This window comes from Apodemus sylvaticus, chromosome 2 (genome assembly GCF_947179515.1).
Source record: "Apodemus sylvaticus chromosome 2, mApoSyl1.1, whole genome shotgun sequence".
Lineage (NCBI taxonomy): Eukaryota > Metazoa > Chordata > Mammalia > Rodentia > Muridae > Apodemus > Apodemus sylvaticus.
In genome coordinates, this window is record NC_067473.1 from 74,369,280 (window position 1) to 74,384,917 (window position 15,638).

The 15,638-nt window shown below is 42.0% G+C and overlaps 1 protein-coding gene across 1 annotated transcript in view; it reads left to right on the forward strand.

Moving 5' to 3' along the window:
• The window catches only part of Fam221a (family with sequence similarity 221 member A), a 32,981-nt gene extending 17,610 nt beyond the window's left edge, over window positions 1–15,371 (forward strand). The window contains exons 5-7 of the mRNA XM_052172524.1: window positions 3,180–3,284; window positions 4,268–4,347; window positions 15,221–15,371. Of these exons, the coding sequence (XP_052028484.1) occupies window positions 3,180–3,284; window positions 4,268–4,347; window positions 15,221–15,289 (254 nt within the window). The 3' untranslated portion in view covers window positions 15,290–15,371. The remainder of the gene's footprint in view (window positions 1–3,179; window positions 3,285–4,267; window positions 4,348–15,220) is intronic.
• Window positions 15,372–15,638: the final 267 nt, after the last annotated feature.

A 15,638-nucleotide genomic window follows, 5' to 3' on the forward strand; every position in this document is an offset into this window, starting at 1 on the left:
AGACTTCTAACTTGGAAAGATAAAGAGGGAAATTCAGGGCAGATCTGGCCTTATGTTATGCAAAACTTGCCTACCTACTCTTTGGGGAAGAGATCTTCTGTCACAAATGAATTTGATTGTGTGTAGTCCCAACGAAATCGTCTCTAGGCAAGAGCTAGAGCAAGAATCTTTGCCCGCTCAGGGGCTTGGGAAAGGCCCCCAGCCAAACCCTAACTCTAGAAGTCTGGGGCATTTTTGGTAATGGCCACTATCTTGCCTGCATCCCACGCCGATAAACTTCAATGGCGGCCAACAGGGTGCAACCCAGAGATTGCTCTACACACCATGGTCTGCCTCATTCTTGTGTGTTTCTGTATAGCCACTATGTTATTTTCATATTTCAGTCATGGAGTAAATAAGTGAATTTACTTATGATTTAATTTTACTATTTCAGAATACTCCTGACCTATTTTTAAATTTTTTCAGAAATTTGACCTAAGTTTTTGTTATAAAAACATTGTAATAGTTTACTTAATAGCACATTAACTATGCAGATTAACATAGAACTGATAATTTATATTTTGTCTTCATTTATCTGTGCTCTTCGGCACAGACAAGTGGAATTTTGAAATTATTTTTCTAAAGGCTCACACAATTTGTATTATTTCTATTTAATCTTTAAACTAAAAAATTACATTTATTATGTGTGTTTATGTATGTGTAGTCACATATGTGTATATGTATGAGACCATATATGGAGTTCAGAGGACAACTTTTTGGAGAAATTTCTCTGTTTCTAGCACACAGGACCACCATTTTGGGAGTTTTAGGTAGATTTTTTTTCAGTGTAGTTTGCAAATAGCGATATTTTTGCCTCTTTTTTACTTAGCTCTTCCCAATCCTGTCAGCGGTTTTGTCATCGTTCTGAATGGTGGTGGTGAACTGCCATCTTGGCCTTTTTGATGTTTGTCCCTCACGTTGCGGCAATGTACAGAGAGAAACCTTTCATCTTGCTCCTCACCTTTTTTAACTTTTCTATTGCTGTGGTAAAGCACCATTCCCTGGGAAACTTATAAAAGAAAGTGTTTAATCTGAGCTTATGGTTCCAGATGGTTGGAGTCTCTGATTGGGAGTGAAGGCATGGCTGTAAGTGTACCTGAGAGCTCACAGCATGAGACTCCACTAGGAGGCAGAGAGCTAACGGGGGATGGTGTGGGCTTTGGAACCTCAAAGCCCAACCCCAGTGCCAAACCTCTTCCAACAAGGCCACACCTCCTAATCTTGCCCAAACAGTTCTACCCACTGGCAGTGGGGGGTTGGGGGATTCAGATATATGAGTCTGTGGGCTATTCTTATTCAAGCAAAATACACGAGGAAGTGGCGGTAAGCATGGTAAGGAAGTGGCAGAAGCAAAGATGAGTGAGGAGAGAAGATTCAGAAATTTCTGTCCTGCTGAAAGAGAACCCAGGGGTGGGGCTTTGGCTCTGAGCCGTGTAGGGTCCTGTGTGATAGGTACAGGGGTACTCTCTGCCTGGGGCTTGATTTCTGTGTGATATAGAAGCAGTCCACACAGTTCTCAGAAGGGCATGGCAGACAGCTGAACCCTGAGATGATGGCTCTGCGATGCTGTCTATCATAGTGGGGCTCAGGGGACCTTAGAGTATAACTGAATCTTCCCCAGCACTGGAAGATTCAGTGTGGGAAGTGACAGGCCTTGGAGCCTGGTAGAATCCAGATTTTCAGTGAGAGACCAAGTGGGAGACTACCAGGCCCTATCCCTGTAGAAACCGAATTACAAATGAGGCCAGCCCTTACCAATGGAGACCCTGCAGCAACTGAGGAGAGGATTACAGGTGATAATCCAGGTGATGATTTGTTCCTGAGGGAGGCCGCAGCAGGAAGCTAGAGTCAGAAACTGAAGTAGAGGCCATGGGAGAACCCTGCTTACTGGTGCCTTCCCATAGCTTGCTCTATGCCATACCACCCAGGATGACTGCAGGCCTGCAATTCCGGCACCAGGGAGGCAGAGACAGGGCATCTACATAGTGAGTTCCAGGACAGCCAGGACTACATTGAAAGACCCCGTCTAACAAAACAAACAAACAAAAAAAAACAACAAATCAAACACTGAATAAATAACTAGAGGACCTGGTCACCCTCAGTGGGCTGGGCTCTCCCACATCAATCTTTCCTTTTTTTTTTTAAAGATTATTTTTATTTGGTGTATGTGTATGTAAGCTGTATGCGTACAGGTGCCTTTGGAGTCTAGGAGAGGGTATTAGATCCCCTGATGCTGGTGTTAGAGTCATGCATTATGTGCCTTACCTGGTATGGGTTCTGGGAATTGAACTCAGGAAGAGCAAGACTCTTAAGAACTGAGCCATCTCTCTGGCCCATCAATCATTTCTAATTAGGTTAGTACCCTATAGACATGCCTACAGGGCGGTCTGATACAGGCAGCTCCTCAGTTGACGCTCCTCCTTCACAGACAACTCTAGTTGGTGTCCCCTTGACAGGCCCCGCACGGCTCACTGGATTTCTAGTGAGGAGTAGGTAAGAAGTTCAATTCACCTCATACCGAATACTTTTCTTGTAGTGTGTCATAACTGTATTAGGGCCTTGTAATTCTTTCCTGATATGGTTACTTTACTATCTATTATTTTTCCTCCTGGAAAGTTTCTGAGAAATAAATATTCTTTTTTTAAAAGTGATTTCTGCCCCACTTGGATGAAAGATAAAATTTTAAAATAAAATTTCCTTGGGCTGGACTGATGACTGAGTGGTTGAGAGCACTCGTTGCTCTGGCCATGTACCTGGTTTTGAGTCCCAGAACCCATGTGGTAGCTTACAAGTGTCTGCGACTCCATTTCCAGAGGACCCAACACTGGGTACCAGGCACACACGTGGTACACAGACACATATGCAGGCAAAACACCTATACACATAAAATAAAAATAATTTAAAATAAAGCCTCCTGTTTTCTTGTTTCCTGATTTATTTTTGGTGTTTTGTTTTGTTTGAGTTGGGGGTCTCCCTTCTCAAGGTATAGATTATAGACATGTGCTACTTTGGCCAGCTACAATGAAGTTTTTTGTTTGTTTTTTTAATTCTGCTGAAAGTCTGATTTACTTCACAGTACAAATGCTTGCATCTTTATAAGCAGATATTGGATTTTCACTTCGCACATTTCCTGTTTGTAGGCGCACCCTCGGCTGCGGTTTTGGACTCTCCGGTGTCGGCCATGGACCATCCGTTCCTAAGAGCCATGCAGACGCCATCTACTTCTTTCCCACAGCCACTGGCAGGTAATGAAGGTACAAGTGTTGTATGGTGAAGTAACAGTATAGAGCGTAATTTGCTTCCCAGGCAACAGACCAGAGTAAGGGCACACCAGAGTCCAATGTAGCAAACCAGTGAGTGTTTATTGGGGTTGCCAGCAGGGACATGGGCGAGGAGCAGGGAGAACTCAAAAGAAGCTGCCTTACTCTGCAAAGAGTTGCATCCAGGAGCTCCCGGGCCTGCAGGTTGGTTAGTAGGTGTGTATCTGAAACTCAGAGGACTACCTGCTGTGTAGGGGTGAAGGGGGAGGATTGGGATGTGTGTATGTGGTGGTCAGAGGACCACCTGCTGTGTAGGGGTGAAGGGGGAGGGTTGGGATGTGTGTATGTGGTAGTCAGAGGACTACCTGCTGTGTAGGGGTGAAGGGGGACGGTTGGGACGTGTGTATGTGGTGGTCAGAGGACTACCTGCTGTGTAGGGGTGAAGGGGGAGGGTCGGGACATGTGTATGTGGTGGTCAGAGGACCACCTGCTGAAGCTGGTGCTTTCCTTCTAACACGTGGTCCTGGGAGATGAGCTCAGCTTGTGAGGTTGGTGGCAGGCACTTTACCTACCAAGTCTTCTAGTGTCCTCCTCTGCTACTTTTTCAGACAGTGTTTTAGTCTGTAGCTTAGTCAGTTTTAGCTCTTCCTGATAGCACCTCTCAATGGCGTGGATTGGGTGTAAGCTCTGTGCCTGGCTCTGGTCACTCACGTGGTATTGCGGTGTGGTGTTTTTAATAGGAGCCAGTTGAATATTGGGAGAATGTTTGCCACTGGAAATTACTTTTGTTTTACCATGGGATTCTTGCCAAGTAAGAGTACAATATTAGGACCATTTAGGCCATTTCAGGTTTGAATAATAAACTGTTATTACTTGGTATAAAGGAATTCTGTCTTTTCTTCCTCTCCTCTTGGGGGACATTTAATGTTATAAATCACGACTGAGGTTTTTTCCCCTCCTGTTTGTAGGTCCAAGCACTCAGATTTCTTCCTTACGGAAACCTGAGGAGGATGATATGGCGTACTTTGAGAGACAGTACCAGGAAAGGGTAAATGTGCTCGGAAATCTACTTGCATAATAAGGCTTTACCTGAAACACAGACACCATGGAAAGATTAGCTCTTGTATGTGGAGGATCACCGAAAGTAATCTGTAAAGGTTTAACTCACAGATGGTGTTAGGCTTTGAAGCTTCCTTAGAACAATTCACATAGAAAAAGGAGTACTGAATAAATAGGACTAATATACCAGCTGAGTCATGAAACTCATCAATATTGATCAAATACATAAATAAGCATCAACTGTCTACATATTTGTAAATTATGTGTATGCTGAATTTTTATACATGACTTTAAAATAATTAAAATGTGTAAGTGTCAGGGGTGAGGCTATGGAGAGGCTGGCTGACGAGTGCGGGCTGCATAGGGGGATAGCCTCTAATACTCTGTAGTGCACCAGGGTGGTCATGGTTTGCAGCAGCTACAGAATGACTAGCAGAGGGGATTTGAATGGCAAAGGAGAAGAGAAGGGGAGCAAGGGGGAGCAACGCTTGATGCCTGGGTCTCCAGCGTTAAGGGCTGGCCTCATTTGTAGTTTGGTCTCTAGGTGGATAGGGCCTGGTGGTCTCCCACTTGGTCTCACTGCAAATCCTACAAGGCTCCAAGGCCTGCCACTACCATATGTGAATGGACAAAGAAGTGGTAGACGTTTGAGGCAATAGCCACGTCAACTACTTTGGTGGAAGTGATAGCATTGTATGTGGGCATTGAACCGCACTGCACCTCAGCAGTTCACACAACCAGCTAAACGCTGCACACAGCAAGGCTCTCCCTCTTCCTGTTGAACTTCTGTGTGCCTAGCTAAGCTCCCATGTCACTGAGGAGGTGGAAGAACAATATTAAATAAATTTTCCATGCAAGAGCAGAGGCAGTGAACAGAAAAGCAAGGTTATCTCAGATTCCCCCAGGAGGAATTTTAAAGTCCAGGGGGAGGGTCCTGAGGCAGGGAGGTGGCATCCTGGACACAGTTCAAGCCAGAGAGAAATGGTGGAACATTCTGCATTGATAGAAATTGTCTCTATGTGTGCTGCAATCAGTTACCATATGTGATTGAAGAATACTAAATTTAAGTAAAATGAAAAATGAAAAAATGTCCCCGAGTTACACTAGCTGAGGGAAGCTTAGGTGCTCAGGAATCACGTGTGTCTAGTAGCTCCCGCTTGGTCAGCAAAGATGGAAATCCTCTCCACCACTGCGAAAAGTGCTTTTGGAGAACTCGGGCTTCAGGATATCTCTGTTTGGACGGCTTTAACAAAATACCCTTAACGATAGAAACTTACTAATTTTTTGAGGCCAGAAAGTTTTAAGGCAAGGTGCTTGTGGATTTGATGCCCCTTGAGGGCTGTCTTCTGGTCCACAGTTGGTGCCTTTGTGTTTTCTGTGTGGCAGTGAATGAGAGACAAGACAGCGGCTCGCTGGCGTCTTTTTCATAGATCCCAACTGTACTCCTGAGGGTTGTCTGTTGTTGGCGTTTTATATGTGTGCTTTTTGTTGTTGTTGTTGGTGTGTGTGTGTGTGTGTGTGTGTGTGTTTCTAAGTTTGGATTCAATACCTGACAGTGGATGCCAAAATGTTAGTGTTATTTTTATATAGTGTGTTGTACTTTTCCTCTAGCCTCTAAATAATTGAGACTGGACTATTATAAGTTGTTAACAATCTTTAAGGGTTCAAGAGCTGAGCAGTATTATTTTAATCCTCTAGACTAATCTGACTACTTCTCAGTCAAAATCCCCACAATACTTGTGTTTTAGTACTGATCGGACTCTCTGGCCTCCAGGTGTTTTCTAATGGGTTTTTTTGGACTCTTTCCCCCTGGAGAATCTCCCTCCTCTCCTCTCCTCTCCTCTCCTCTCCTCTCCTCTCCTCTCCTCTCCTCTCCTCTCCTCTCCTCTCCCCCTCCCTCCCCTCCCCCTCCTCCTACCCCTCTCCCTCCCCTCCCTTTTCTCCCTCCCCTCTCTTCCTCCTCCTTTAGCCAGGAGAAAGTCCAGCCCTATTCTCTTCCTTGCTCAGTCATTGGCTGATCAGAGAGCTTTATTGGCCAATCAGCAAATAACTGGGGAACAATGTTTACACAACATTGAGACAGGAGATTCTTATACTGAGATCTTATACTGATTGCAACAGGTATGGGGACACAGAAACCAGCATTGACTAATTCAAGGATAGTCTATACACAGGACATTGTTACACAATGACATTATACCTACAGTTGTCCACATAACTGGCCTACCACTGAAAGTCCACAGCCCCTAGTATCATCTGTGATTAAGTTTTAAAGTATGAGTTTGGCAGGGATACAGACACTTGGAAGACATAACAAAGAGAAAGTCAGAGCCAAAGGACCTGAGAGATGATTTGGAATTAAAAGGCTGTTTTTTTTTTTTTTTTTTTTTTTTTAAATTTTTTTTTAGCACCGGGAGCATAACTTATAATCCAGTCAGTCTTTATTCTTAGACCACATGCTTACAGGTTAATTTTAGTTTTCCTGGGTTCTGAAGCTCTTTCTGTCCTTCCCCACGAGCCTGGATACTGTTGGGTGTGGACAGAGTGTGCTGGTGCTATTTGTTTGCTGACAGAAAGTGAGTGGAGTTCTTAGTTATGAATATCTCAGGTTACTTATTATAAGTAAACCTACATTAATGGACTTATGAGTTACAGTTTATAACTTTCTAGCCCATATGGTTAATTGCTTTCTGAGGCAGTTTTTAAACTCTCTGCAGTGTGGTTAATGGAGTATAAAACTAAGAAGCCCACACTGAAATGCTCTTCCTTGTGTAGGCATACATTTTTTGCAACTTACTTTTAATAAGAGTTCAACCTCTCCTCTAGCCCACCACCCAGCAGAGGGAGTGGAAGAGAAAAGTTATTAGGATATGGGGGAAGTGGACCTGTTCAGCAATAGTTCTTTGTGGGCGAGCTTGATCTTCTTGGGCAGCAGTTCAGTTCTGCAGCAAACACCAACTATGACTCAGCAGCTGCAGACTGGTTGTCTAGATGGACAGACACCAGGCACAAACCAGCAGCTACAGCCAGTCCTCTCAGTAAGCAGACACTAAGCAGCTATAGTCCAAACCTGAAGAAACTGCCAAGTTTGCCAACTGCAGGCCACAGAAGCTAAAAGCTGCCGCAGAAACTTCAAGAGCAGTTCTTAGGTGAGTTTCTCTCAATGGCAGTGTTATCACAAGTTGAGCTCAAGAATGCTATGTAAGGTGAACCAAAACGTGCATGTTGTTGGAAAAGAATATTGAGGTGGAGCAAACCAAACCAAAGCTCAGTGCTCATCTCCCACTGCCTGTGGGGTCATATTTATACTCCTTCATCAAGTGTCCTTTCATGTGTTTGCTATAGCCAAACATCCTTTCACCTGTGTCTGCTTCAGTCTTTCACGTGTTTGCATGTTTGCTTCAGCAAGACATCCTCTCACCTGTGTGCCCCAGCAAAGTATCATTTGACATAACTAGCTTTCCAAAGAACTAGAAGTTTCCACTTCACCCTTGAGCTGGTACGGCCCATGCATGTTGTGAGTACTTGTCCCTTGCTCCAAAACTACTGAGCAAAAGGAATTATGATTAGGAAGCCGTGTTGGTGTTTCAGAGCTTTGCTCAAGAGCCAGGCTATGTATTGCCTCTGGCCTTTGCGAATCATTTGGCACATTTGGTATGGGCAATCGTAGTGGTCAGTGGACACTGGCTTTGGTGTTGAAAGCTTTTGTGCTTACATGGTTATTTTCTTCTTTCAGAGGTTATTGGAGGTGTTTACTTTATATATCATGTTATGTGGTTTTTTTTTTTTTTTTTTTTTTTTTTTTTTTTTTATTCTGCCCTGATAGGGCTTGGTCTCTTTCTCCAAGAAAGGAGAATTTTTTTTCCTTTTTTTTCTTTTTCTTTCTTTCTTTTTTTTTTTTTTTTTGAGACAGGGTTTCTCTGTGTATCCCTGGCTGTCCTGGAACTCACTTGGTAGACCAGGCTGGCCTTGAACTCAGAAATCCACCTGCCTCTGCCTCTCAGAGCACTGGGATTAAAGGTGTGCACCACCACTGCCCGGCAAGAAAGGAGAATTCTATTAAGGAAGCCAGTACGATGCATCACATGGCAAGGCACTTGGTTCATGTGCAGAGGGACATTTGAAAAAGCAGGGCAAGACCTAGAAAACAGATAGTTTGGCCCTTAGCCCACCAAATGGATATTTGAGAAGTACTATTTCTTTATCTTTAAAATTTTTCTTTTTTAAGTTTAATATTTTTATACTTTGAGCATCATCTTGCTACCTGCTGATACCTTGAGCTTGCCATTAACTTGCCTCAGCCTCTAGTACACTGGGAGCTCAGTGCGTATCACTGCTTGGCTTTGTTAAATGCCATTTCAGATGAGCAAAGGCTGCCTTGCCCTCCTGCTGTTGTCTGGCATCCTTTGTTTTTATTCCTCTTCTCATATTACTAAGAAGTTAACACTTATCCTTAAATGAGATGGAAAGAGTCTAGTGTTTGTTGAGTACTAATCTAGAGATTGATTGGTTTTGCTGTTGTTTGGAGGTTAGGAGAATAAGGTACTAGGTAGCTCAAGCCTGACCTTGACTGTCCAATCCTCCGATGTCTACCTCCCAGGTATAAACCACCATTCCTAGTATATTAATTATTAGTGATTAATTATTTTTTATTGTTATGATAAGACACCATGATCAAAGCAAAGTCAAAGTTCTTTTCTTTTTAAAAGAAGGCATTCAATTGGGCTTACAGTTCTAGAGGGAGAGTGTCCATTGCGGGAGTGTGAATGCATTGTGGCAGGAAGAGCGGAGATCGTACATCTCAGACTGCAAGCAGACAGAGCTAGCTCAAAATGGTGTCAGTCTTCTGAAACCTTAAAGCCCATCCCCAGTGACAACTTCCACAACCAAGGCCCCACTTCTTAATTTTCCCCAAACAGCCATCAGTGGGTGACTGAGTATTCAAATGCCCAAGACTACGAGGGGGCTTTCATTCAAACCACCATGCCTACCTTGCTGAGTATTCATTAGGTACATTTTTCTATATATTTTATTTTATTGATACTTCTAGAATAATCCTGTGTAGTATCAATATTGCGTTTTAAAAAACAAAGCAAAACAAATGAAAAGCTGTCCTTGGTGTTTGATAAAAGAAAGAGGAAGACTTCAAATGCTCTTCCATGTGAAACAAAAGAACCAGAGAGAGAATGAATGTAGGTGACATAAGAGCAGAGGGGGACACTCTGGGGAGGAGAGGGGCCAAAAGGAGGGGAGACAGGGATGAGGAAAAGGATAAACAAAAAGTACATATATAAACACCATTATGAAACCTATGACTTTGTATGGAAACAAAACAAAACAATCTAGCCAGGCAGGGTGGTACACACCTTTAATCCTAGCAATTAGGAGACAGAGGTAGGCAGATCTCTTAGTTTGAGGCTAGCCTGGTTTACATAGTGAGTTCCAGGACAGCCAGGGCTAGATAGAGAAACCCTGTCTTGAAAAATCAACCAACCCAACCCAAATCAACCAACCCTTCCCCAGCCCTAATGAAACCATCCTACAATGTTGCCATAGAGGGCAGTGTTCTCTGGAGTCCTCTGAGGGACTGTCTGAGAGTGATGTGACAACACCGTGTCTGTGTGTGCCTGCCAATCAAGGGGAGGATCTTATTACTGGGAGTTTTATCATGCATAACTTGACAGAAAGCATAAACTGATTTTATCACCTCGTTTTTTCCACCTCGTTTCTCTCCCTCGATCCTCTTCTTTTCTCCTGCTCCCCTCCCCTCCTGTTCTTCCTCATCCCTCCTTTCCATGGGAAAGCATTGCAATCTCATGGGAAAGCATTCCAGTCTCATGGGAAAGCATTGCAGTCTCATGGGAAAGCATTCCAGTCTTGGTGTAGTGCTGGGCAAGTGCCCTGCCACTGAGCTATGCCTTCCTTCCAACTCTTGCTGATTTCTTTTTGAGAAGAATATATATGTATATATATTTTATATTCCTGACAGTACCTGCACTGCCACAGTACCAAGTATCGGGCATAGGCCTGGGGGATTGACAGAAAACACAGACACGGGTCATTCAGTAAGGAGAATGCCAAAGCTTTACTGAGGGACCAGCAATATATACTAGAGTCTGGGTGAAAAACAACAGGAAAAAACAATCATAGCCATAGGTCAGGCACCTGGGAAGTCCCTACCATACCGGGCAGGAAACAGGAATCAAGCTGAGCCACAGGATGTTTTGCTCTCAGGAAACCTGTGCAAACAGGTGGCATTGAGCTAAGCTCACCAGTGCCCAACAGATCCCCCCTTTTTTATTTTATAAAAAGGAAGAGCGTCTATCTTAGGTTACCTTCCATCCAACTCTCATTACCCATCTCTGGAAATCTCTGCCAGTCTCAGAGCCTCTGTCTTAGGTTGGTGTGGACTGCAAAGGAGTTGTCCATTATAGACTAACTATTCTCAATACAGACTGAGCCAAATTTGAGCAGATGTATTATCCTGTGCCAAAGACATAAGCACTTGTTCAATTACTGCCCTGGACTGGTTTTGCTGTTTGCACATACAGTTTAGAAGAACAATCCCAATGTGGCAGCTCCACAAGCCAAAAGCTCTAGTGCCATGGACCCAGCCCATTCTTTAATCAGGGGTGGTAGTAATGCCAATGTCTCTCTTATGGCAGTACAAGATGACAGGGAATCTCCATTATTTAGAGTCATAGGCACAACTCCAGGAATTCTCACAACCACATCTTCATATTCTCAGCAATTTGTCAATACACACAATCTGCTAGAACAATTCAATTTCTTGTCTTCTTCCTGTTCATTAGAGACTTTTCAAATTACAGAAAAGAGTGGGGCTAAAACACATGGTTTAGTATTCAAGGAAACATTGCAAAGCACAAGACAGGAACCAAAAATGAAGTTCTATCTAACTAACTCCTATTACTATTTTTAGTAAAACATAAACCATTCTCTAATTAACGACTTGTCTTTTGGATAACGATGATTAATTTTGCCTAAAAGACTTGAGGTATAATAGGCCAAATATCAATACTCTGATATGACCAATTTGATAGCTGATTGAAACAAGGAACAAATGTTTCATTAGGTTCTTAAGACATTCCTTTCAAAAATACTTTCATGATTCTATCCAGCAATACCTTATCAACACACCGACAGCTTTAGAGTAGGATGTTAAAACTTTACTTGGAAATGAAAGAGTGACTACATTAATGCTCCCTTTGCTAAGGAATGGCAGTGAACACATAACAAACAACTGATTACAGTAGCCTTCTCTACAATTCTGTAAAGATACTTGTCTTTTGCCAGTTAATTTTCATGACACCTTGAGAACAGAGGTTTAAGTCTTCCTGTGGTAAGCTTAGAGCAATGTCCTAGCCAATAAATGTTTTATAATTATCAGGATGCAAAGCAAAAACAAAAACAACAACAAAACAAACAAACAAACAAACAAAAAACCCAACCTTCTGAATCCATAATGATTTTGTATGGAGTAGGCAGGCCAGATTTTAATACCCTCAATAAGTTCTACATAGCCTTATTAACCTTTCATAGATCTTAAGTTTGAACTGTATTTTGAACCACACCTGGATATATCTGTCAACAATGCTGTTTTTGGCCTGAAATTTCCTAGGTGGGATTTGCAAGACAAAAGCAGTGCCTCACAAGCCTCCACTGAGGCAGCTCTGAGCTTTGCATTAGCTTAGATGTAATATTTTCTAATCTGAGCCTATTGCCCATTGTATAAGGATCGAGTAACAAAAGGAACCTGAAATTTGAGGGTTCACGGAAAAATTCCACTAGCTGTTTTTAGTAGTCTTACCTACAAGTTTTTGAAGCAGTTTAAAAGTAGCCCATTTGATACCAAATAAATTCCCACTGAGATCTCCTTTTCAATTTTGGGGGGTTAAATTTTGCTTCACTGTATCCAATAAAGCTTGTGGAAAAAGTGACAACAGGCCTATACTGGCCATAGCTGTTTTTAACTTTTATCATTCTTGAAATCATCTTAATTACAAAATATGGGTGAGTTAAGAATTGTGAGCCTTCAATTGGTACATTGGCAGTTGTTAATCATAATTCTTAACTTTCTCTTGCAATATTAGAGCATAACTACAACTCTGGAAAGTAAAGCCCAATTTTAAACAATCTATTCTCTTTAAAATCAATGGCAAACACATTGCTTTTACATTACAAAGTATGTCTGCAAGTCTTATGTTTGAATGCACGATAGTGCAACTTATAATACCTCATTAAAGAGACATTGTTTTAAATATTATCCCTTATAAGTCTAATTTCTAGGATAGGAATTACATAAAATATTATGCCAATTTAGAAGTATCTTTAGAGGCCTATTTTTCCTGGGTTGGGTCATGCCATGTGTTGTTGTTTAAGATAACTCCAGGGCTGGAGAGATGGCTCAGCGGTTAAAAGCACTGACTGTTCTTTGGAAGGTCCTGAGTTCAAATCCCAGCAACCACCTGGTTGCTCACAACCATCCTAACAAGCTCTGACACCCTCTTCTGGTGTGTCTGAAGACAGCTATAGTGTACTTACATATAAGTAAATAAGTCTTTAAAAAAAAAGATAACTCCAAATTTTAAACCAAATTTTTGTTACCAATGTAATAATTTTTAATCATGTCCAATAACTTATAAGCCAATACTCTATAGTCAAGACATGCAAAAAATATTTATACCTTTAAGACCCATCAGAAACAAAAATGAAGCAACTACACAAATCTTATAAATTTAAACCAAACACTTTTTTCTAGCTGTAATTTTAAGAGAAAAAGCACTTTGTGCCCAATAATCACAATTGCAGAGATTTCTCTAGGAAAAATAACCATCAGCCTACTTGCTCTGGAACTTGAGAAGCTGCTGGACCCTTTTCTTCTTTTTCTTTTTCTCTTTTTCTTTTTCTTTTCTTTTCTCTTTTTTGAGACAGGGTTTCTCTGTATAGCCCTGGCTGTCCTGGAACTCACTCTGTAGACCAGGCTGGCCTCAAACTCAGAAATCTGCCTGCCTCTGCCTCCCAGAGTGCTGGGGTTACAGGCGTGCGCCACCACTGCTCAGCGCTGTTGGCCCTTTTAAAAGCAGCTTTTCTCCAGCTGTGCTTGACTCCTAGTTAATGCAGGGCAGCTTAAATCAGTCTCTACTGTGTAAACTGAGACTGGATCAAGAGATGGACTGCCAGCAGATAAAGTTTTTACCAGTTTTTCTTTTCAACATGAAACATAAAACAATAATCATTCAAACAATGAAACAAGAACAGACACAAATTGACACATGGACATATTGGTGCACCAAAGACAATACGAGAGAAGAACACTTGTAACCAGTACAAAGAATATCTCCAGTAGGGTCTATAGAGGAAACCAGAGTCTATAGAGGGACGTCTTCATGTTTCCCCTTGTCCTTAGAGTTTTGAAATCCATTTTCCTCCTCTCTTTCTCTCTCATGTTTCTAAAATCCATCTTTTGTTTGTTTTTTTACTCTTTTTATTTTATTTTATTTATTTTATTCCTATTCTGCTCACCTGATGAAGTTCTAGACTGTGGACAATTTGCCTAATAAAATTCACCATCCCATTTTGCTGTCACGCTTAGCTGTTGTTAGCTGTTTTAACCTTAATCCCAGTACCTGTTGCTTAAGCAAATATACCAGTTGATCTACTTACTAATTGTAAGGTGGAACTCCTTGTCCTTGTTGTCCCCATGGGGGGATCCTGTACTTACTTTGTTGCAGTTCTTACTTTTACTTTGTTTCTTGCACCATATATTCCCCAGTATGTTCCTCTTTCTTTCACTGGCTGGCTTTTCTTGGAACAATCCTTTCAGGAGCTCCTCTCCTTCCCGATCTCAGTGGGACCTCCATTTGACAGCACCTGTGCTGCCACAGTACCAAGTATCGGGCGTAGGCCTGGAGGATTAACAGAAAACACAGACATGCGTCATTCAGTAAGGAGACTGCCAAAGCTTTACTGAGGGACCATCAATATATACTTGAGACTGGGTGAAAAACAACAGGAAAAAAACAATCATAGCCATAGGTCAGACACCTGGAAAGTCCCTACCACATCGAGCAGGAAACAGGAATCAAGCTGAGCCTCAGGATGCTTTGCTCTCAGGAAACCTGTGCAAACAGCTTGGCTGGGGGCGTTGCGCTAGACTCACTGGTGCCCAATAATTCCTATTTCATAGTATATGTAATGTATTTTGATTGTATTTACCACTGCCCCGTCTCCCTGTGGTTTATTACTATTGCTTCTGTCATTTAAGCTTAGAGGCCCCATTTCTACTTTTGGGCCCTTTATATTTTGTTTATCCTCTTTAAAGTTAGGGACACTGACACTGTGCCTGGAAGCTGTCCTGAGGGATGGCAATGAAGAAATAGTATGTGTTTCCTATTGGGAGTCCCTAAGGTCATGCCAAGGCTCATGTGTCTCGAAATTAGACAGCTGCTGCTGGAGCTCCCTGATTCTGAGACCTTGGGACTCAGCCTTATGGGTGTTGTGTTCCACAGAGGCTCCTGCTGAATTAGGTGTATTCTATAGCTGCGGGCAACGGGCATAGGCTGGATATACATTAGGATTTTAAGCATTTAGGAATCCGTCAGGGACAGTTCAGGTTCATTTCTACCCAAGGCAATATTCATTTATATGTTCTTTCATTAAACTTCTCCTGAGAAGCCAAAGCCAGTCAGTCATTTACAGACATTCAAGCATTCCTCATTTGTGATCAGATTTTGGATTTAGTATTTAGCAGTTAATAACTCTTGTGGCAATGTTAATAAGGATGTTCAACCTTTATTTAGGATAATTAAACATTTTTATCAATAAATGTTTTAACTTTACAGATAAAACTGGAAAAGGCTGCAAAGCAGAAAGGAAAGGCACCCCCGCTGCCGAGCACAGAGCCATCCTGAAGTCCGTCGGACGCATCGCCACCAGCCAGACACATCTGTTTATTTAAGTTTAGTTTCTCCCAGTATATGCTCTTATCATGTAAATATGTCCTTTTGAATTTTGCTTAGCTTTTGAAACAAGTGAAATGAATTTTTTGTCAGAATTCCTGACTTAATGCACTTTACACGCCTTGTGAAGATAGTCTCCTGGGCAGCCCCGACTGGCTCTGAGATCACAGTGCTCTCGCCTCTGCATATGCATACTTTCTCTCTCTCTTAGCAGGTTTTATGTTATTTTCATGTGATTCAAACCCTGAAAGTACAGTAAATATTTTTAGTTTATCATAATTTAACGTTTTTAGTCTACCTA